The sequence below is a fragment of the Balaenoptera borealis genome (genome assembly GCF_965194805.1).
Source record: "Balaenoptera borealis genome assembly, chromosome: 19".
In the NCBI taxonomy this organism is placed as follows: Eukaryota; Metazoa; Chordata; class Mammalia; order Artiodactyla; family Balaenopteridae; genus Balaenoptera; species Balaenoptera borealis.
The window spans coordinates 17868925-17892312 of record NC_138878.1 but is presented as its reverse complement, the minus strand read 5'-3'; the positions used below and the strand labels follow the sequence as shown (position 1 = coordinate 17892312).

Here is a 23388-nt window from a genome sequence, read left to right as displayed (position 1 = left end):
GCTCCTCTGCTTGCCCTGAGGTCTGGCTGACCGAGTTGGTTAGAGATGGGATTCTCTACCTTGAAGCAACCGAAGTTCTCTGACTAAAGCGGCCACATCCAAGCATCTTTTTCTTTACCTTGCATAACACGTGGCCCACAGTAGGTGCTCAAGAAATGTACGTTGAAATGAAAAGGGAAATGGGTCAAGGGCTGGCAGGAAGCCTGAAGTACAAGACACTGGGGTCAGACCATGCTGACACACCACCCATGGGCAATCCTGGGCTTGACTGTGAGTTTTGTTATCGTGATTTTTCTTTTCAAGCAAAGTAAAGCAGTTAGAGCAATCTGCCTGCATCATGCCCCCTTTTATACAGACTAAGAGCGAAGGCACTTCCAGGCCTTTGAAAGAGGCTGCAGACCTGGCTCTATCCTTGGGAAAGTCATTTAACTTCTCTGGTCTCAGTTTCCTCATCTATGAAACAGGGCAGGTGATGCAAATATCCCTGCCAGCTCTAGAAGAATCGATGGTTCTTAGCCCTCCTTCTCATTAAGAGTCTAGCAACTATGGTCTTTCCCGTACCTCTGCCTGGGTAAGTCTCCCCTCCAGCCCTACCACCCTCAGCTTCAGGACAGGACCTCCTCCAATCCCCTATTCCTGCCCTGGAGTCAAAGTCAGCAACTTTCTAAGCGTGGGCCCTGGCAGGATAAGCAGTCACCCATCCCTGGATGGGCCTGGTGTGAAGCTGGGGTGACGTGCCTAGGAATTAGAGTTATCACCCTCACCACAGGGCCAGAGCCAGCTGTCTCAGAGGACAGTGGGATGTGAGGGCCAGAAGAAAACGAGGGGGCTCAGCTGCCCTGCACAGCTATCAGGCCCTGTAGGGAGACAGGTCCAGGTGGCTCTGGGTCAAAGGATGGCTGGTGCTGCACGATAGGGACAACACTGTGACAGAGGGTGCCACCCAACTAACCATTCTTCCCTCTCCAAAGAGAATAAGGCCTGTCACTCCCAGAGAGAATGGATGGATAGCCAGCCTGGTGCCCACATAGAAAAGCCTATCCCTGCCACATCAGACACCTATCAGACGCCAGTGACGCAAGGAGAAGCCACGCCAGGAGGCTTCAGGCCAGGAGGCCCCAAGTGCCCAGTTCAGATGCTCTGGCACCACCCACTTCCCCCTCCATCATCACTCAGAGGGGAACTCCCAATCACAGAAGTATGGGGGTGGCTGAGGAAATGGCTCATCATCTTGGCACTCCCAGATGCCATCCCTGGTTACAGTGTCCTCAAGGTGGGAAACTCTCTATAGGGGTGCCAGGGACTCCAGCATGATTGCTCCAAGAGTTGCCCCATGCCACTCCCATCTGGCAGGACACGTCAAGGGCCTCAATCCCAGGGGAACTAGGAATGGAGAGGACTCCTACTTCTGAGTAGAAAGATTTCCACATCATCAGCGCATTAGCACAGAAACCTGGAAGGGGGCTGGTGCTGTGCCTGTCCACTAGGTTCTAGTCCTGGCCCGCAACTGACCAGCACACAGGGTCCAGCTCAGGCCTCACAAACTAGCCTAAGCTCTGGTCCCCATGCCACCACATCAGCCATCTCTCCCCAAGAAATGGATCCTGATTATCACTGGACTTCGGGATCAGAAAGACTTGGGTTTGAATCCCAATTCTGTCACTTCTTAGCCCTCTGAGTTCCCTTGGCTGAACTCTTTCAGGGTTGGTGGGAAGATTAAATGAGAATGGACATGGAACACCAGCCTACAGGAGGCAGTCCCTGGCAAGTTTCCCTGGCCTCTCTGTCTCTAACACCAGCTCCATGGTCAAGCCTGGGCACTTCAGACTTCCTGCTCCTTTCTTTCCTGAGGGAGCGAGCGGGGTGGAGCTGGCTTTCCTAACTAACAGCCCACCAATGCCAGCCCTAGGCCTGTTCCACTCTTACTTGTCCCCAGTTTCCTGGGGAGGTCACCTGGCCCTCGGAGCAGTAGGCAGAGTTCAACAGCCATGTCATTCATGGGGCTGGCTATGCAGGGAAGGCGCTGGGCTGGCTTAGCTAGGGTGCTTCCTAAACCTGGGGTTGCTGTGGAGAGAGCACATATGTCATAGGAGACCTCATGGCAGGGCTGCTTCTCAAGGATGCACTCACTCAGAGTCACCACTCCCTGGAAATCCATCAGACAAATGTTTTCCCAATAACCTCAAATATCTTAAAAGATCTGATAGGACCCACAGCCTGGAGCAGCTCGACAATGGATAATGGGAAAGCAAAAGAGATTCTCATTCAGCAAACTCCGTGTGGTGGCATCAGGAAGTCCCGTCATAGTACTCACAAGACTGTTACCCCAAGTTCTAGGAACCTTGGGACCAAGGAACAGGACCAACATAAGCCTAAGGTGATGCTTCTGGCAGCTCCAGGCCAAAGGGGCCAGGGGTGCCCTGGAGGGTCTTCTCTTTATGGTAGTTCAACATGAAAGCCAAGGCAAAGAGGACAGGAGAAAAAGGCTATCTCTGCAGATAGCTGTGACAGCAGGTAGAGCCTGCCCTCATAGGGGCACCCAGGCCCTACACTGAGACAGATGTCAGCCTGAAGCCATGGGCAGGGTGAGGGACTGTATAGCCAGCACCTGCATATAAAGGGGGGCTTCTACAGGTCATATTCCTCCCCAACCCTGACAGAAATAGATACCTGATTGCCAGGAGAGGCCCAGGGGCATCCAGGGTGGGTCTTGTTGGGTCTGGCTAAGACATGGCTCAAGTGGCATCTGGCACATTTGGCAGGGCTACCTGCCAACGCCTCAGGCTCCCAGAGGACAGGCTGGGTCTGTCATCCATGCTGAATCAGGCTAAGGAAAGGGGTGAACTGTCCCACTAAAATGAGGTACAACCTCAGCTCCCAGGCCTTGGTATCTCTCCTCTGGGATTGGGTTTGGCTTGTCCTTATTTCCACTAAGGTCCTTTCGAACTTCTGGGGAAAGCTAGTGGACAGATGACCCCTGGTAATGTAGGAGCCTGTGACTTTCTGCACATACTGCCAGATCCTGAGAAATGGGCATGCATAAAACCTTTCCCAAAAGAAGGCCCAGTGTGGTAGTCCAGTATTTCCAGGACCCCTAGATACAGACTCCCTCAAGGAGGCAACAAGAGGTTGAGCAGTAACTGGTCCCCACTCAGCTCCACCCTCATGTGGCCCCAGCCTCCAGCCACACCAGATGACACTTGATAATCTCTGTTTTCAGAGACTGACAAACTCAGGTTTCAGAACTGGCTCTTCTGCTGTCGATGAAACCTCTTATCTCAAAGGACTTAACTTAACCTGAAAAACACAGCCTTAAATCCAAAATTTTACCTCTGTGCTACAGAGAGGTAGGAGCTGGTATCTGGAAGAAGAAAACAGGATACTGTAGACAAGAAATCCCCAGGCCCAGGAATAATAACTTATTTGTTATCTTAGCTGCCTCATTTCAAAAGGCTGCCAAGCAGCCCTGATACACTGTGGTAATACAGCTCTCCCTGTGGGTGAGGTAAGAAAGGCCCAAGGAAAAGGACCACGGGCTTAACTGGCCACAGGGCCAAGGGCACTGCTGGCCCAGAGAGGAGCAGCAGGGAAACAGAGGGTCTCTTATATGAAACAAGCTCCACAGTAGGGACTGGGGAGGGTCCTGTGGCACAAACCATTAACCCCCATGTGAACCACCAGGAGTTTTGACCAGCTACCTGGCCCTTGGGCCCAACTACCAAACCACCCTCTGCCTGGGCTGCCCAGTAGAACCTGCTGCCAGAGCTACAAGGCCTCTGGGTTTCTATCCCTCCACTCCCACCCGGTCATTTCCCAAGGACATTTCAGAGAAAGAACAGAATGAGAAAGGCAACAAGGGGCTGGGCAGCACCAAGCGCATAAACCCCAACCAATCTTCCCACAGCCCTGGTCCTGGGCAGCTGTTCCAGTGGCTTCAGGGAATCTCCTGGCTGCCCCCCTTTTCCAGGGAGGGCTGCCTCAAGGTACCTTATAGGCGTGAACTCAGGACCATCACCAGTCAGCTTCTTCCCTTCACCAGCCTCAGGGAGTACTCACTTGGGAGGCTGGTACAGTGCCTACAGTCAAGCCAGGGTTGCTGAGGCCTACTCCCAGGTACACTGCCGGGATTAGGAGGAGGTACACCCAGATGCCCAGTGGCGCCCTGATGATTCAACCCACTCAGCTGGAGAGAAGCACGACTTCCCTCATGGAGGGACTGAGCAGCCCCACGGCAGACCCCTGTGAAGCAACGTAGATCCTAGGGTGAAAGATGCTCCAAAGAGAGGTGGTGGTCAATGATGAATACGAAGGGGGCTCATCAGCTGTGGGGAACAAGGGTCTCAGCCCACATGGAGTGGGACAGAAGCAGTCCCCATTTGGTGGGTACAGACAAACAGCACTTCCAGACTACTGGAAACCCACTTACGTGCCAGTAATCGCTAAGACATCTGCTGCACAAAGCCACCTGCTATTGGTATTTGCTCTGAGCAGACATCTTATTCTGCATATCCTTAGGAGGATAGAGAGGAAGGATATCCGACACTCAGTTATTTATCGCCACACCGACAGGAGCTAGCCTCTGCCCTCATGAACCTGGCATGGACCCTCAGTGCTCTGCCCTGATCTCTGCTATCTGCTGTTCCTTTCCCATGGCACACGCAGATATGAAATATCAGCTGTTTGCAAAATGTGTCCCACCCAGTAGAAGCAGGCCCCAGCCACAGGGATTAGGACACAAACACTCCCATGGGTGTGCTCCTAATAGGCCACTCTGTTAGTAAGGTAACAGTCTTAATAAGGTCAGCTCCAGGGAGAGGAAAAGATGCTCACTTGATCATGACCTCATGTGGAATGAAAGCAGACAGTTGCCCTGCCACCCCTCTTTGCCCTACAACTACACCCTCCCCTCTCACCCCCACTGAGGCCCAGCTGCCAGGTGCCATTTGCTTCAGAAGATATGCCCCTCCATCCCCAATCCCCAGCTGTGGTTCTTCCAGCTGCTTCTTTTCCAACAGTTCAAGGAAAGGATGCCTCAATGGGCCTGGGTTCTCCTTTGAGGGGTTGTAGTAATTAAGGTCATAGATGCTACCCAAGAGAACAGCTGCCTCCTCCAAGGAAATGGCAAGGAGGAAACTATCAGCTGTCCAGCTCTGATACGGATGAGGCCGCCTATCAACACAGCCTGAGTCTCCCTGGCTCTGTCTGACATACAAGACACAGAAGGAAGATCTGTTCTATCCTTGCCCCCTTCAAAGCACCCGAGCTTGGGAGAAGCCCAAATCCCCCTATATCCACACCCCAACTTTCTTCCTGCTTCTCCAATCCAGGGATGCCAGCCCATGCGGTTTGCTGCCAGCTCAACAACTGAAGGGTGGGGCTGCAGGTACACTCACCTGCCTGCAAATCATCCTTCCTGGCTGCAAAGCCATTTAGCCAAGGGTTCTGACATTCTTATTTTGGGCCACACCTGTTCCTTGGTTCATACTTAAGGAGGCCAAAAACACTTTATAAAAGATAAACATCGGGCTTCCCTGGTGGTGCAGTGGTTGAGAGTCCGCCTGCCAATGCAGGCGACACGGGTTCGAGCCCTGGTCTGGGAGGATCCCGCGTGCCGCGGAGCGACTGGGCCCGTGAGCCACAACTGCTGGGTCTGTGTGTCTGGAGCCTGTGCTCTGCAACAGAAGAGGCCGTGACAGTGAGAGGCCCGCGCACAGCGATGAAGAGTGGCCCCCGCTCGCCACAACTAGAGAAAGCCCTCACACAGAAACGAAGACCCAACACAGCCATAAATAAATAAATAAATAAATTTATTAAAAAAAAAAAAAAGATAAACATCAACACTTCCACATCTTCCAACAGAAACCTCTGACCATGCAAGCTACGACATGCCCATATGTTCCCGGGAAAAACTGAGCACACGGCCTCATACGAGAAGCACTCCCTGTTACCACCTGCTCCCAGGGCCAAGTGAGACCCCTGGCATGGCTACCCTCTACTCCTGACAGCCCTAAAGGCAAAGATGTGCTTGCTGAGCCAGTACAGGAAAACCTATAAGAAAACACTCAAAAAATCAACATCCTGACTTTGGTTGCTATTCCATCTTCGTCCTCCATAATTCACCTCCAGCTAATGTACTAAACATGTCTACTCAAATACAGAAAACACAGCACTGGAGAGAAAATGCAGTTCAGATTACACCTAACTCCACTCTGATACACAAACACCCATAAAAGAACTTTAAATGTATAGGTACTTTCTTCCTCAGGTAGGAGAAAAAAAAAAAAACCTTCCTGGGGACTTCCCTGGTGGCACAATGATTAAGAATTCGCCTGCCAATGCAGGCGACACGGGTTCAATTCCTGGTCCGGGAAGATTCCACATGCCGTGGAGCAACTAAGCCCATGTGTCACAACTACTGAGCCTGAGCTCTAGAACCCGCGTGCCACAACTACTGAGCCCACATGCCACAATTACTGAAGTCCGCGCGCCTAGAGCCGGTGCTCCGCAACAAGAGAAGCCACCACAATGAGAAGCCTGCGCACCACAACGAAGAGTAGCCCCCACTCGTCACAACTACAGAAAGCCCACGCGCAGCAATGAAGACCCGACGCAGCCAAAAATAAATAAATATATACATACATACATACATTTATTAAAAAAAAAAAACCTTTCTCAATAACAACATAAGCTAAAATTTGGGTACCCCTTTTCTGTATCAGGCACTATTCTAAGCACTTTAAGCACTCAATCCCCATACCCATCCCATATATGAGTTAGGTACTAGTATCGCATCCATTTTACACATGGGGAAACTGAGACCCAGAGCAGTTAAGTAACTTGCTCTAGGTAACACAGCTACCAGGATGCAAATGCAGTGTGGCTCCAGAGTCCATGTTCTTGGCCACTGAGCTATACTGCTCGAGAAGCCAACCACAGCCCTAGGGGTCTTTCCTCACACAAGCAAAAGTGAGCCAGTAGCTGGTTCAACAACACTGAGCCCCGACATACAGAAAAGGGGAGACAGTGACTCCTCCTACAGAATGAAGGTAGTGGCAGAGCCCCCATGCACAATCAGTGCCACAATAGGGCAGTGCAGGGAGGCTGAGCTCCAAATGAAGGCTTCTAGCCCAAGGCAGGTTGCAGGCCAGGGGGACCTGACTCGGCACTGGTTCCAAAACACACTTGGCTTACTGAAGCTACTTCACTGAGGCAAAGCACAGGGAAATGCAGGAATGGCCTGCTTCCATAGCCCAAGGGCATCTGTGCTCACTCTGGGAGAGCTGCTATAAAAAGATGTGGTCCAGCCCCAAGGAGTTCACAACCCAGCAAGGATACAGTTGGGTAAATGTAGAAGAATCACATGGGGCAGGGTGGCAAGTGTCATCAGAGACATGATCAGGGCTGAAGGGGTCAGGCAAGACTGCACGAGGGGTCACAAGCAAGAAGGACACCTCCAGGGCAAGAAGGACATCTGCCAAGGGGCAGAGTAGGAAATGTCTGCAGGATGTTTGGGGTCCCACACAGATATGCTGGTGTGCAGCATGTGTGGAGGGCAGAGGTGGCAGAAAAGGCTGAGCAGGGCCCACAGCACCTGTGTCCTGTGGGCAGAGGGGTCAGAGGTCCAAAGCAGGCATGGGGCAGAGTGTACAAAGGGAATGGAGAGCAGAGGCCTGAGGTAAAGAGATTAATCAGGAGGCCATGGAAATAGCCCAATGGAGAAGCTGTAGAGGCTGGAGGCCCAATGGAGTAGGGATAGAGAAGGGGGCCAAATTAAAGAGATGCTTGGGAAGCAGCAGAACCATGGGATGAGAGAAAGGGAGGGCATGACAGTTACTCTGAGGTCTCCCACTTATGGGCCAAGGCAGACAGTGGCTGTCAACAGAGACAGGGAACACACGAGGATCTGGTTTTTGCAGGAAGGTAACCTCATTTTGGGGCAAGCGGGTTCACTGTCTATTGGACCTTAAGCAAAACACTGGGGTTTCTGGCGGCATGATCTGCTCAAAGACAAGAGTGGAGACAGAGGAGTAAGTTCTGTGCTCTTGCCTGGAGGGCTCTTCAGCTGCCCCTTAACTGCACTTTCAGGGCCTGGCAAAGCACAATCAACCATTCATAGGCAACAGAGAGTCTGCTGGGTTCCTCAAGGAAGGTGAGAACTGCCTCCACTACCTCCATACCCACTTCACCCAGCAACCTTAAGTTCTAATCAAGCCACAACTACTGAGCCCACGTGCTGCAACTACTGAAGCCCGCGCGCCTAGAGCCCGTGCTCCACAACAAGAGAAGCCACTGCGATGAGAAGCCTGTGCACCACAACGAAGAGCAGCCCCCTCTTGCTGCAACTAGAGGAAGCTTGCATGCCACAACTAAAGATCCTGCATGCCACAACAAAGATCCCACACATGGCAACGAAGATCTCGTGTGCCGCAACTAAGACCTGGCTCAGCCAAATAAATAAATAAATAAATAAATTTTTAAAAAATTAACTCAAAATGGATCAAAAACCTAAATAGAAGAGTAAAATGGGAATTCCCTGGCAGTCCAGTGGTTAAGAATCTGCACTTCCACTGCAGGGGGCACGGGTTCGATCCCTGGTCGGGGAACTAAGATCCCACATGCCTCAGTGCACCCGAAAAAAATAAATAAATAAAAGAAAAGAAAAGACAACCTAATACACACACACACACACACACACACACACACACACACACACACAAAATGGAATACTACTCAGCCATAAAAAACAACGAAATAATGCCATTTGCAGTAACATGGATGGACCTAGAGATTATCATACTAAGTGAAGTCAGAAAAAGAAAGACAAATACCGTATGATACCATGTGTATGTGAAATCTAAAATATGATACAAATGAATTTATTTACAAAACAGAAACAGAGTCACAGACATAAAGAACAAACTTACGGTTACCAAAGGGGAAAGGGGGGGTAAGGGGAGGGATAAATTAGGACTTTGGGATTAGCAGATACAAACTACTATATATAAAATAGATAAACAACAAGGTCCTACTGTATAGCACAGGGAACTATATTCAATAGCCTAAAATAAACCATAATAGAAAAGATATGAAAAAAGAAAAAAAAAGTCAACCTAAAGAATAGGGGATGGTGGTGTGATGAATTGGGTGATTGGGATTGACATGTATACAACTGATGACTAATAAGAACCTGCTGTATAAAAAAATTAAAAAATTATAAAAAAAAAGAATAGGGGAAAAGATTTGCAAATCATGTAACTGACAAGAAACTTGTATCCTGAACATATAAAGAACTCTTACAACTCAATAATAAAAAGATAAATAACCCAATTTAAAAATAGGCAAGCCACGCAGCATGGCCAAAAAAAAAAAAGCAGAAGATATTAATAGACATTTCTCCAAGGAAGATAGACAAATGGTCAATAAGCACATGAAAAGAGGCTTGATATTATTAGTCATCAGGGAAATGAAATGAAAACCACAATGACATACCACTTCACACCCACTAGGATGACTATAATCAAAAAGTCAGATAATAACAAGTGTTGGCAAAGATATGGAGAAATCAACCCTCATACACTGCTAGTGGGAATGTAAAATGGGGCAGCCACTATGGAAAACAGTCTGGCAGTTCCTCAAATGACTAAACAGTGTTACCATATGACCGAGCATTTCTACTCCTAGGTATACAGTCAAGAGAAATGAAAACACATGTCTACAAAAAAACTTGTACACAAATGTTTATAGCAGCCTCAATTGTAACAGCCAAAAGGTGGAAACAATCCAAATGACCATCAACAGATGCATGGATAAGCAATATGTGATATATCCATACAACAGAATAATATTCTGCCATAAGAAGGAATGAAGCTCTGAAGCATGCTACAGCACAGACGAACCTCGAAAACATTATGCTAACTGAAAGAAGCCAGTCACAAAGGGCCACATATTATATGATTCTACTGATATGAAATCTCCAGAATAGGAAAATCCATGGAGACAGAAAGTAGATTAGTGGTTCCAGGGGCTAGAAGAAGGGAAAGTCCAGGAATGACTATTAATGGGTATGGAGTTTTTCTCTGGGATGATGAAAATAATCTGGAATTAGACTGTAGTGATGGTAGCACAACTTTGTAACTATATTAAAACCACGGAATTGTACACTTTAAAGGAGTGAATTTTATGGTATGTTAATTATATCTCAATTTTAAAATATGTATGAAACGGACTTACTTCCCTAGTGGTCCAGTGGGTAAGACTCCACGCTCCCAATGCAGGGGGCCTGGGTTCGATCCCTGGTCGGGTAACTAGATCCTGCATGCATGCCGCAACTAAGAGTCCGCATGCCGCAACTAAGAAGGCTGCATGCCACATCGAAGATCCCATGTGCCGCAACTAACAACTGGCGCACCCAAAATAAATAAATAAATAAATATTTAAAAAAAAGAAAGCAACAGATTGATAACAGTGATTGTTCTTTTTTTAATAAATAACAAAATGGATTCAATTAATCTAAAAGATCAGTCACAAAGATGTTTTTAGGTTTCAGTAATATTAATATAGTCATTTTCCTATACATTAAGAGAACCAGATGGCCAAAGCAGAATATACTAAAAGCAATGCCACAAGAAAAAGCTGCTACTTGAACAAGCTAACAAGAGAGGAAGAGGACACCAAAAAATGTCCTCCCCAAAAGACCAACTGGCCCTGATGGATTCACTGATAAATTAATCTACCACCTCCTGAAGTTCCCTGACATGCCTGAGCTCTCACAGTTCCTACTACCCAGGTGCCCCAGCCCAGCCTTGACCCCTTCTAGAAGGCCTCTTTTAAACTAGTTCACTCCTGAACTAGCAAATATGATCACATCTTGCCTCTGCTGAAAACACTCCTGAAACTCAGCCTTAAAAAAGAACAGGGGCTTCCCTGGTGGCGCAGTGGTTGAGAATCTGCCTGCCAATGCAGGGCACACAGGTTCGAGCCCTGGTCTGGGAAGATCCCACATGCCGCGGAGCGACTGGGCCCGTGAGCCACAACTACTGAGCCTGCGCGCCTGAAGTCCGTGCTCCACAACAAGAGAGGCGGCGATAGCGAGAGGCCCGCGCACCGCGATGAAGAGTGGCCCCCGCTCGCCACAACTAGAGAAAGCCCTCGCACGGAAACGAAGACCCGACACAGCCAAAAATAAATAAATAAATAAATAAAATTAAAAAAAAAAAAAAAAGAACAAAATAATGCCGTTTGTAGCAACATGAGTGAACCTAGAGACTGTCATACTGAGTGAAGTAAGTCAGACACAGAAAGACAAATATATATCACTTATATGTGGAATCTAAAAAAAAGGGTACAAGTAAACTTATTTACAAAACAGAAGTAGAGTCACGGATGTAGAAAACAAACTTATGGTTACCAGGGGATATGGCAGGGGAGAGATAAATTGGAAGATTGGAACTGACATATACACACTACTATATATAAAATAGATAACTAATAAGAACCTGCTGTATAGCATAGGGAACTCTACTCAATAGTCTGTAATGGTCTATATGGGAAAAGAATCTTAAAAAAAAAAAAAGAGAAGATATATGTACATGTATAACTGATTTACTTTGCTGTACACCTGAAACTAACACCACATTGTAAATCAACTATACTTCAATAAAAATTAAAAACAACAAACACTCCTGCAGCTCCCACTGCTTATATATACAGAAGTCCAGGCCCCTTGCCACAGTACACAAGACTCTTCCCTCAACTGGTTCATCCTGACTGTTCCCAGGAAGCCATCCCATCACAGCAGACAACTTATGGATCCACTCTCAGGCCCTATAGTATCACTGCGCAAAACCATCGGGCAAACTCCTATTTGCCCCTAAATGCCAGGCTGAAACACCACTTCACAGTGCTGTGGTGCAGTAACCACCCCTACAGCTACCCTCCACTAAATACACCTGTATCTATAAAGGAGATACATCAACCCTCAAACATCTCATCTGGAGTTAACACCAAAGTCTCAAATTCTAGACACAGCTAAGGTCACTACCATCACTCCCCTCCCACCAACCATACATCCAAACAGTCCAAATAGCTTTCACATCAACCAATGACCTCTCAGAAATCAGAAGCAACTGGCAGAAAGGCTTTAGCTGTTATCATCCTCCACCTCTCACCTCACTACCAAAATACATGCAAGTAGTTTCAGGTCTAACTGTTTATGAATGATGATACTTTTGGTTTTGGAGAATGTTATGCTCATTATACACACACACACGCACACACACACACACAAAGTGACCCCAGGAAATGGAAAGCACCAAAGGGGATTCTGATCTTCCAAACCCAGTGCTGGGATGAACAGTGGCAGGCCCCCCCATCATTCCTGAGAGGAGTGTCTCGCCGCTATCCCTACATCTGTCCTGTGCTAGGTCTGCGCAGCCATTCAACCAGCCCTGTATCCGGGAAAGCCAGAGGCATCCACCATTCCTAGGGAGAATCCCTATCTAGGTGCAGCCTGATTCCTACTTTCCACCTTAAGGAATAATCAGGGAGATGATCAGATACGGCAGGAAGGAAAACCCGCAGGAGCTGGCAGGCAGAGTGAAAATGAAGACAGGTACAATATCCACAGAACACTGAGGCTCCTTTCTCTTGCCCAAAGAGAGATGCAACAGTGAGGATGTAAAAAAGGTGCTAGCTTTCCTGATGTGTTAGTGCAGGAACTAACACCTTATCCACTGTCCCCAAGCCCCTTCTCCCTACAGGGCCACCCCCTGTGCCCAGGCAGGGTCCGACTTCACAACAATGTTACATTAACAATGTCAAAGCACAAGACCCGCAGCTCACCTCTAAGCAGCCCAGAGGGGTCAAAAGACCCATCTTATGACCAAGGCAAACAGACTAAGACAGCTCCACATGGCTCTATCTCAGTTTCAGCTCAATTTAGGCAGACCTTGAACTCCTCCTACCTCACCTGCTCCACACCATGGATCCCAAACCCAATGGCCAGGCGAAAACGATTTTTTTTTTTTTTTAAATATCTATTTTATTTATTTATTTTTTTAAAGATATGGCAATTTATTATTTATTTATTTATGGCTGTGTTGGGTCTTCGTTTCTGTGCGAGGGCTTTCTCTAGTTGTGGCAAGCGGGGGCCACTCTTCATCGCGGTGCGCAGGCCTCTCACTATCGCGGCCTCTCTTGTTGCGGAGCACAGGCTCCAGATGCGCAGGCTCAGTAGTTGTGGCTCACAGGCCCAGTTGCTCTGCGGCATGTGGGATCTTCCCAGACCAGGGCTCGAACCCGTGTCCCCTGCATTGGCAGGCAGATTCTCAACCACTGCGTCACCAGGGAAGCCCCGCGAAAACGATTCTTACTAAAGAAGGATGAGTGTGTGGAACTCAGAATATCATGCACATGGTAAAAGACTGCATTCCAAGACCAGCTAAAAGACAGGCATGAGGGCTTCTTGATGCAGGGGCATTTGCTTTTGGTTATTTTATTTTAATTTTATTTATATTTTTAAAACAGGTAATATATTCACAAGAAAGAAAATGTGAAAGCTTCAAAAGTGAAAAATTTCCTTCCCAGTCCTATCCCCAGCCACTCTGTCCCAAGGGACAGCCAATATTACAAGTTTTTCTTAGCTTTCCAAAGATATTCTATGCGTGTACAAGCAGATACAGATATATTCATTTTCCCTCATTTTTTTTTTACATTTGATAGCATAATATATATTGTTCTATGCCTTATATTTTTCACTTAGTGATACATCCCAGAGATTACTCCAAAACAGTACTTGAAAAGCCTCCTCATTTTTTTCATGGCTGCATAGTATTCTTTTACATAGATTAACAAAAATTCATTTAACCAATGTTCAGAGTTGCTTAAAGTGCCACCCAATAACAGATTATAGTAGTTACTTTTGTATAACGAACCTATAAAAGCCTCTTTTCTCTGCCACCAAAGCCGTGCAAAAGTTCAAAGAGCACATTTACTGCAAGAAAAAGATTTAGGAATCAGTTTACCTTTGATGGGAAATTATTTTTCTAAGCTCCCTGTTCACAAAGAGACAGAGCTATGAACACTGTAGATCTAGTCAGCTAAGGCCAAGGCTTGAATAACAAAGATCACAGCTGCACGCTACACAAAGAGGCCAAACATGCCACACACATTCTGATTAATAACTAAAGGACAGTTTTTGCTCAGATCAAAGCCAAATTTTTTTAAAAAGTCAGGTTCCTGGCAATTAGTTGAATCCTGAGCAGGTCTAGATTTCAAGTACTTGAAATTAGTCAATGACGAAAAGACCTGATTGATATTAAACATAGATTGGAAAAGACATACGATTTAAGTGCTATTCGCTCTTTGGAAAAAGCCAGCTGCCTTCTCTGTGTCAGAGGCCAAAAAGTAGAGAGGGCCCAGGCAAAAACACAAGGACTTTTCCTGCCTCCGTGACAGTGTCAGGACAGCTTGCACTGTGCCACTTACACCACTCAAGGGACAAATGGACTTAGGACCATATTCTAGAACCCACCAGCTTCTGGTAGAGGCTTTTGTCCCCTCAACTGCGCCTAGCCCAGGACTGGGCATGAACTGCTGGGCAGAAAACAGCTGAAAGGGTGCCTGGGTGGTAGAGGAGGCCCACCTGCAGGGTCCAGAGCCTTCCACAAATCTGAGGTTGCTGACTGTAAATCTAAGTCTCACGCACATCCTCCTGTTTATTAAGAAACTGCCTCAACTGTCTTCCACATGGAGGTCACTTAAAGACTTTGGTCATTAACATGGTAAAGTAAAAAAGGAACCAACGCTGGTGGCAGCCTTCCTCTCCATATATGCCAGAGTCCCATGCTGGTAAGCAAAGGCCAATAGCAGTGAGGGCTACTGAGGTGTATTCCCACTGGGAGCAAGCTCAGGTCACTTGGTTTTGACTGTAAACAGTTCAAATTCCATGAAGGACAATCACTTGCCAATTAATTTTTGGAATGGAAGCCCACACCAGCCCGGCCCAATGGCCACCTTTCAGGATCCTCCACCCAATGGCCTGGCTTAGCAAGTAGGCAGCCAGCAAACAAAGTCCTCTCCAGCTTGTTGGCTGCCACCATGACTCTCATCACAGAATGGATCAAGAGAGCAGAAAAATGTTCTCTTAGCCAATGACTCACCAGGAAGTCTGTTCATGTTGACGCCTTGAGCTGAGAGTCCTATTCCCATGTACCTTTGAAAAAGCATACATATAAAAATTCTGGTTAGCAAATGATTATGCATCTCCCTTCTCAAATATTTCTTGGTAAAAGACAGAAAAACAGGAAAAGCAATGAATGTAGAGACTCTTCTAACAAACTAGTGGTTCTTGGAGAAACTCTACATTTTGATTTTCTAATGGAAATCTCTCAATGCCTTAAGCAGCTGGAGAAACAGGAGGTACTGTCTGTAACCAGGAACCACTGGCTTCAGTTTCAGAGGAAAGTTTCCTGGAGTCACTGCTTCCAGTCTCTTGGTTTCTGGCTCCAGCTAAGGTGGCGGAATCTACTCCCAAGAAGTGCCTAAAGTAACTAGTTCAATCCTAGGTAGTGTTTGGCAGAATAATGCAAGATCAAGCCCAAAGGGACAAGTCACTCTTCAGCAAAGACCAAAACATGGAAGAAGTAAAGCCAGCTGGATCCATATAGGATCGTAAAGACCCCTCACACAGGGCTTCTTCTCTGGGGTCTCCAAATTCATTACCCTTGCCCTATACATTCACCACTGGCCTCCTCAGTCATCCAAAGCTGAAGGTGGTGGTGTGTGAGGCCCCAGAGACCCACCCCGTACCCTTCCCACCCAGGTACCTAAACAATTTAGGCAGCTACAGCCAGGTGGGACCCATGCTGGGCAACTCTGTCAAAGATATCTCAGTGGCACTCATGAGCGTGCAGGTCAGAAAAGGAAATGAACAGGCTTTTTTTCGTCTAAATATTTGTAGTGTACAAAGAAACAGTGAGGTATTTCCCCAAGAACTTAGAAACAAGAGAAACAAGTCACCACTATCTAAGTGTAAAATAGTAGAAACCCACACATGATGCCTGAATTAACCACATATGAGCATCAAGAGGTAGTTGAGAAGCCTACAATATTGAAAACACCAACCAAGACAGCTAAGGGGTAACTTTACGGTTGCATTAACAATGTGAATAAGGACTTCCCTCGTGGCGCAGTGGTTAAGAATCCGCCTACCAATGCAGGGGACACGGGTTCGATCCCTGGTCCGGGAAGATCCCACATGCTGCGGAGCATCTAAGCCCATGTGCCACAACTACTGAGCCTGCGCTCTAGAGCCCACACGCTGCAACTACTGAAGCCCGCGTGTTCTAGCGCTGTGTGCCACAACTACTGAGCCCGCGTGTTGCAACTATTGAAGCCCACACGCCTAGAGCCTGTGCTTCGCAACAAGATAAGCCACCGCAATGAGAAGCCCGTGCACAGCAAAGAAGAGTAGCCCCCGCTCGCCGCAACTAGAGAAAGCCCATGTGCAGCAACGAAGACCCAATGCAGCCAAAAATAAATAAATAAGTAAATAAAAACAATGTGAATGAGCTTAATGCCACTGAACTGTTCACTTAAAAATAGTTAAAATGATAAAATTTATGTGATGTATATTTTACCACAATAAAAAATGTTTTTTTAAAAAAGCAATTACATGGGGTTGCCTTATCTTGACCATTTCCAAGCAGCTTACATTTACATTCTAATTGTTCCTTGTTGTAATTCTGCAAGAAACCATTTTACATACATTTCCCCACCTTGGGCCATTCTTTTTCTCTCCTGGCATGTTCCATGCACCTTATGTACCTGTTTCCTAACACTACCAGAGTCCCCACAACGTGGTGCTCCTAAAGCTGCGAGCCTTCCACCTGTAGCAAATGCCCCTTTGCCCTTCTCTGGCCAGCTGCACCACTGGGTGTTGGAGAGCAGGGAGGAAGGCTCTGACCCACCCATTTTCCCGAAACCAGCTACCCCCCATCTTGGTGGGCAGGACCCAGGAAAAGACAGCGATCAACACAACACAGGGCTGTGGGCCGAATAACTGGCCTGCAGGGGTTAGGGGAAAGGGGAGGGAAGGGAAAGGAGAAAAGGGAAAGGAACAGCACTTCAAAGAATGACTCCCATGGTTCAAAAGACTCTCAAACTGCCTGCTACCTCCTGTCAGGAGGGGACCTTCAAGGACCATCAGGAGCAGAAGCTGTGTAAGCCTGCTGGCAGGATTCCCATTAGACTAAAACCTGCACATTTGCCCAGAAAAACAGCAGCCCAAATAATCAGCTTCCTTACTTTACGTGGAAGATGCTGCCAAAAGTTGGTCTCCATTCCCTTTACACCACAGCTGACCAAGCAGCAAATTACCCCAACTGCCTCGAAGTCATCAATCAACATATGCAAATGCAACATAGCCAGGAGTTTTCCTGACTTGGATGCCAGGCCACTTATCCTGCCCTGTTTAGAGGGGCCTGGCCTCTGCCCAACACCACATGTGATCCCATCCCTGGCATACAGGTTTCCTGACACTAAGATGAGGGCTTGTGTTTGAAGCACATGTGCTTCCTGGGTGACCCCCAACTGCTTAAGGTTACTGCAAATAGGGGAGGTCAAGGGTCATCCAGGAAGAGTATGCTTGGCCACCAGCAACAGAGCTCTGGTTCCACAACTTCCCATGGGAACAGGGAACTACTAAGGCACATGCACTCAAACACAAGTTGCTTATGTCTCTCCACAGGGGAAACCTCTTCCACCTCCAGCAGCTAGCCTTCAACACCTCCCTATAGATTCTGCCCCACAGGTGGGACAGTTTTTACCAGTGGATGGCCTGGGAGCCTCTGTACAAACCCCAGGGTCAACTTGAGAATCTGAGTAGATAAGCTAAGGGTAGAGCACACAGAGGAGAACAATACCCACACTTGGATGTCATGCCCCCGTGAGTGTCAATGACACAGGGAGCAGCCCCACAGAAGCCTAAGTTGCATGTTCATATGAGGTCAAGCTAAGTCAGTGTTCAAAGGGAATGAGTCCCAATTTTTCAAACATTGGGTGATATTAAGTCTTTTCCAAAAGTATGATGTTCTAAAATTACAAAAAGATGCAGCCTTCCAGCAAGTCTTCATACACTTAAAAACTGTTAACCAACCAGTCTAAGATCAGCAAAGAGTGGAAAAAAAACTATAAGGACACTGTGAATATACTAAAAAAAACAGTGAGTTGTACACTGTGAGTGAATTATATAGTATATTCAATTACTTCTCAAAAACACTTAACAGGGCTTCCCTAGTGGCTCAGTGGTTAAGAATCTGCCTGCCAATGCAGGGGACACAGGTTCGAGCCCTGGTCTGGGAAGATCCCACATGACGCGGAGCAACTAAACCCGTGCGCTACAACTACTGAGCCTGAGCTCTAGAGCCCGCGAGCCACAATTACTGAAGCCTGTGCTCCTAGAGCCCGTGCTCTGTAACAAGAGAAGCCACCACAATGAGAAGCCCGCGCACCGCAACAAAGAGTAGTCCCCACTCACAGCAACTAAAGAAAGCCTGCGTGCAGCAATGAAGACCCAATGCAGCCAAAAATAAATAAATAAATAAATAAATTTATTTAAAAAAAAAAAAACCACTTAACAAACTAGGCATAAAAGGAAACTGTCTCAACATAATAAAAGGCCTTATATGAGAAACCCACATCTAACATCATATCCAATGGTGAAAGAATGAGAACTTTTGCTCTAAAATCAGGAACAGGACAAAGATGCCTGCTTTCGCCACTTCTATTCAACAGAGTATTAGAAATTCTAGCCAAAGCAAGTAGACAAGAAAAAGAAATAAAAGGTATCCAAATTGGAAAGGAGTAGGTAAAACTATCTCTGTTCACAGATGACATGATACTATGTGTAGAAATCCTATATTCCACAAAAAACTGTTAGTACTAACAAACAAATATAGCAAAGTCACAGGATACAAAATCAACACACAAAAAGCAGTCATGTTTCAACATAAACACTGAACAATCGAAAAAAGAAATCAAGAAAATAATTCCATTCACAATAGCATCAAAAAGAATAAAATACTTAGGAATTAACTTTACCAAGAAGGCAAAAAGCTAGTACACTAAAAAGTAAAATGTTGCTGAAATTTTAGAAGACAGAAATAGGAAATTCCCTGGCAATCCAGTGGTTAGGACCCAGGGCTTTCACTGTTGGGGCCCGGGGTTCGATCCCTGGTCAGGGAACTAAGAACCAGCAAGCCATGAGGCACAGCCAATAAATAAATAAATAAATAAAATTTTATAAATAAATAAATAAAATTTTATAAATAAATAAATAAATTTTTAAAAAGACACAGGGACTTCCCTGGTGGTCCAGTGGCTAAGACTCCACGCTCCCAATGCAGGGGGCCCAGGTTCGGTCCTTGGTCAGGGAACTAGATCCCACATGCTGCAAATAAGACCCGGCACAGCCAAATAAATAAATAAAATATTTAAATAAATAAGTAAAAAGAAACAAATAAATAGAAAGACATCTGTGTTCATGGATCGGAAGACAGTATTGTTAAGATGTCAATACTACCCAAAGCAATATACAGAGTCAACACCATCCATTTGGGAAAAGAAAAGTTGGGGACTTCCCTGGTGGTGTAGCAGTTAAGAATCTGCCTGCCAATTCAGGGGACACAGGTTCGATCCCTGGTCTGGGAAGATCCCACATGCTGCAGAGCAACTAAGCCCAGCCCATATGCCACAACCACTGAGCCTGTGCTCTGGAGCCCACGAGCCACAACTACTGAGCCCACGCACCACAACTACTGAAGCCCACGCAACTAGAGCCCATGTTCCACAATAAGAGAAGCCACCGTAATGAGAAGCCCGTGTACCACAACGAAGAGTAGGCCCCACTCGCCGCAACTAGAGAAAGCCCACGCACAGCAACAAAGACCTAATGCAGCCAAAAAAACAAATAAAAATAAAATAAAATTAAGAACCCAGAAACAAACTCTCCTATATGTGGTCAACTGATTTCAATAAAGATGCCAAGACGATTCAATGGGAAAGTGATAGTCTTTTCAACAAATGGGACATCAGGATATCCAAATAGATACACAACTGGTGCTGGGACAACTGGATATCCACACGCAAAAGAATGAAGTTGGGGATTCCCTGGTGGCGCAGTGGTTAAGAATCCGCCTGCCAATGCAGGGGACACGGGTTCGAGCCCTAGTCCGGGAAGATCCCACATGCCGCAGAGCAACTAAGCCCATGCACCACAACTAACCCTGCACTCTAGAGCCCACAGGCCACAACTACTGAACCCTGCGCACCTAGAGCCCGTGATCCACAACAAGAGAAACCACCGCAATGAGAAGTCCGCGCACTGCAACGAAGAGTAGCCCCCGTTCGCCACAACTAGAGAAAGCCCTCGCACAGCAACGAAGACCCAACGCAGCCAAAAATAAATAAATTTATTAAAAAAAACAACAAAAAAAGAATGAAGTTGGACCCTTACCATACACCATATGCAAAATTAACTCAGAATGGATCAAAGACCTAAATGTAAAACCTAAAACTATAAAACTCTTTGAAGAAAACAGAGGAGAAAAGCTTTACGACATTGGAATTGGCAATGATTTCCTGGATTCTTTGGACACCCAAAGCACAGGCAACAAAAGAAAAAATAAACTGGACTACATCTAACTTTTGTACATCAAAGGACTGTCAACACAGTGAAAAACAACCAAAGAAATGGGAAAAATATTTGCAAATCATATACCTGATAAGGGTTTAATATCCAGGATATACAAAGAACTCTTACAATCAAAAACAAAAAAACAAGCAACTCTATTAAAAATGGGCAACGGACTTGAATAAACAAGAGATACACATGGCCAATCAGCACATGAAAAGACGCTCAGCATCACTAATTATTAGGAAATACACATCAAAACCACAATGAGATACCATTTCACACCCTTTAGTATGGTTAATATCAAAAAACCAGAAAATAACAAGTATTAGTGAGGATGTAGAGAAACTGAAACCCATGTGTATTAATGGTGCAGCCACTGTGGAAAACAGTATGGCAGTTAATTATATGGTAATTCAAACACAGAATTACCATAAGATCCAACAATTCCACTTCTGGGCATATACCCAAAAGAATTGAAAGCAGAATTCTAACAGATAATCTGGACACCCAAATTCATAGTGGCTTTATTCACAATCAGCCAAAGGTGTATTAAAAAGAAATAACAAGACCAAAATGGAGTCATCTGCCCCTAGGACAGCAAACCAAGACTTCACTGCACATCAACTATACCTCAATTAAAAAAAAAAATTAGGGCTTCCCTGGTGGCGCAGTGGTTAAGAATCCCCCTGCCAATGCAGGGGACACGGGTTCGAGCCCTGGTTTGGGAAGATTCCCACAGGCCGCGGAGCAACTAAGCCCGTGTGCCACAACTACTGAGCCTGCACTCTAGAGCCCACAAGCCACAACTACCGAGCCCATGTGCCACAACTACTGAAGCCTGTGCGCCTAGAGCCCGTGCTGCGCAACAATAGAAGCCACGACAATGAGAAGCCCACGCACTGCAACGAAGAGTAGCCCCCGCTCACCGCAACTAGAGAAAGTCCACACACAGCAACGAAGACCCAACACAGCCATAAATTAATTAATTAATTAATTTTAAAAAAATTAATTGCGCTTTGAACCTCTCTCAGGAATGTGACCTTTAAACAATCAATCTGAAATTTCCTGATTAGCACTAGTGAGGTAATCTGCATGATAAAACCCCACCATTCCCTTTTTTTTTTTTTAAGCCAATTATTTTGATGCACTGCAAAAGAAATTCAACATGGATGAACCTTGAGGACACTATGCTAAATGAAAATAAAATTCATAAAGACAGAAAGAATGGTGGTTGCCAGGGTCTAGGGGGAGGGGAGAATAGGGAGTTATTGTTTAATGGGTACAGAGTTTCAGTTTGGCAAGATGAAAAAAGTTCTGGAGACAGATGATGGTGATGGTTGTACAACGTTAATGTACTTAAGGCCATTGAACTGTACACTTAAGAATGATTAAAATGGTAAATTTTATGTTATGTATTTATATTTTACCACAATAAAATAAATGAACACATATCAGAACAACTGTTTAAAAAAAAAAGGTTCAAGCCCACTATCACCAATTATAACATTTGTTATTACATAAAGTCTTTTCCTCTCTTCAAGCTTGGTCATTTAGGTGGGGAGATAATATCTTTACCTGCCTTTTCCAAGGTGTCATCTCTAGCCAAAAACCCAGCATGTGAATATGAGTTTATTTGGTTCTGATACCTCCCAAAGATCAATCCCTCAACCCAAACATACAAGCACAAGAGATGGAGCCTAAGTCTGCAGGCTCCAACCCTACGTCTCATGCCACAGTGGGGAGAACAGATGCTGTGTCTGCTGCCCACCTCAGGATGCAGGGGCTATGGGCTGGAGCCCCCAGCCCTCAGAGGAAAAGCAAGAGTCAGTGCAGTGCTGGGCACATAATGGACATTCAACAAACGCCTAGGGTTCATCCATTCACAGGCTGGTAAAGAATTTTATCACCAAAGTCACAGGCTCTCTCTCCCAGCCACATTTCAATGGGAACCTCAGCTTCTAGCTGGTATGAGGTCATGACAGAGCTATGTGACAGATAAGTGAGCTCTGAACTCAGCCACAACATCCCCAGTACTATTCTCCCCTCTTGCTGACATTGGACTTCAGCACTGTGAAATTAAAAGACTTAAAACCACAGAGCTAGTGACATAACAGGCACAAGGGAAGTTCACTTCTCCATCTACTCACAAAAAATCTAGGTAAGACCTGAGGTTTCCTCTCAATCAGCAATGAGGGGACTTCCCTGGTGGCACAGTGGTTAAGAATCCGCCTGCCAATGCAGAGGACACGGGTTCGAGCCCTGGTCCAGGAAGATCCCACATGCCGCGGAGCAACTAAGCCTATGCTCCACAACTACTGAGCCTGCGCTCTGGAGTCCGCGAGCCACAACTACTGAAGCCCACGTGCCTAGAGCCAGTGCTCCACAGCAAGAGAAGCCACCGCAATGAGAAGCCCACGCACCACAACGAAGAAGAGCCCCCACTTGCCACAACTAGAGAAAGCCCGTGGGCAGCAATGAAGACCCAACACAGCCAAAGATAAATACGTAAATAAATAAATTTATTAAAAAGAAAAATCACCAATGAGTAACACGTGTAGTGCCTTGCCAGGTCCTGGACTGATGTGGTCCCAGCTCTCTGATAGGCTGCCATGAATGAGGCAAAACAATAAGGAAAAAAAACCCAAACCCAAGTATGTTCACCTTTGGATCTAAGAAGCAGGAAGAATGACGTTAAG

The 23388-nt window shown here is 46.2% G+C and overlaps 1 protein-coding gene across 3 annotated transcripts in view; it reads right to left on the bottom strand.

Moving 5' to 3' along the window:
* Window positions 1-23388, bottom strand: part of RANBP10 (RAN binding protein 10) — a 67034-nt gene that overhangs the window by 27521 nt on the left and 16125 nt on the right. For 2 of the 3 annotated variants that reach the window (XM_082367218.1, XM_082367217.1), the window contains exon 3: window positions 15159-15211. The exons of the other annotated variant lie outside the window; for it this stretch is intronic. In XM_082367218.1, coding sequence (XP_082223344.1) covers window positions 15159-15211 — 53 coding nt within the window. The remainder of the gene's footprint in view (window positions 1-15158; window positions 15212-23388) is intronic. 3 annotated transcript variants of the gene reach the window in all.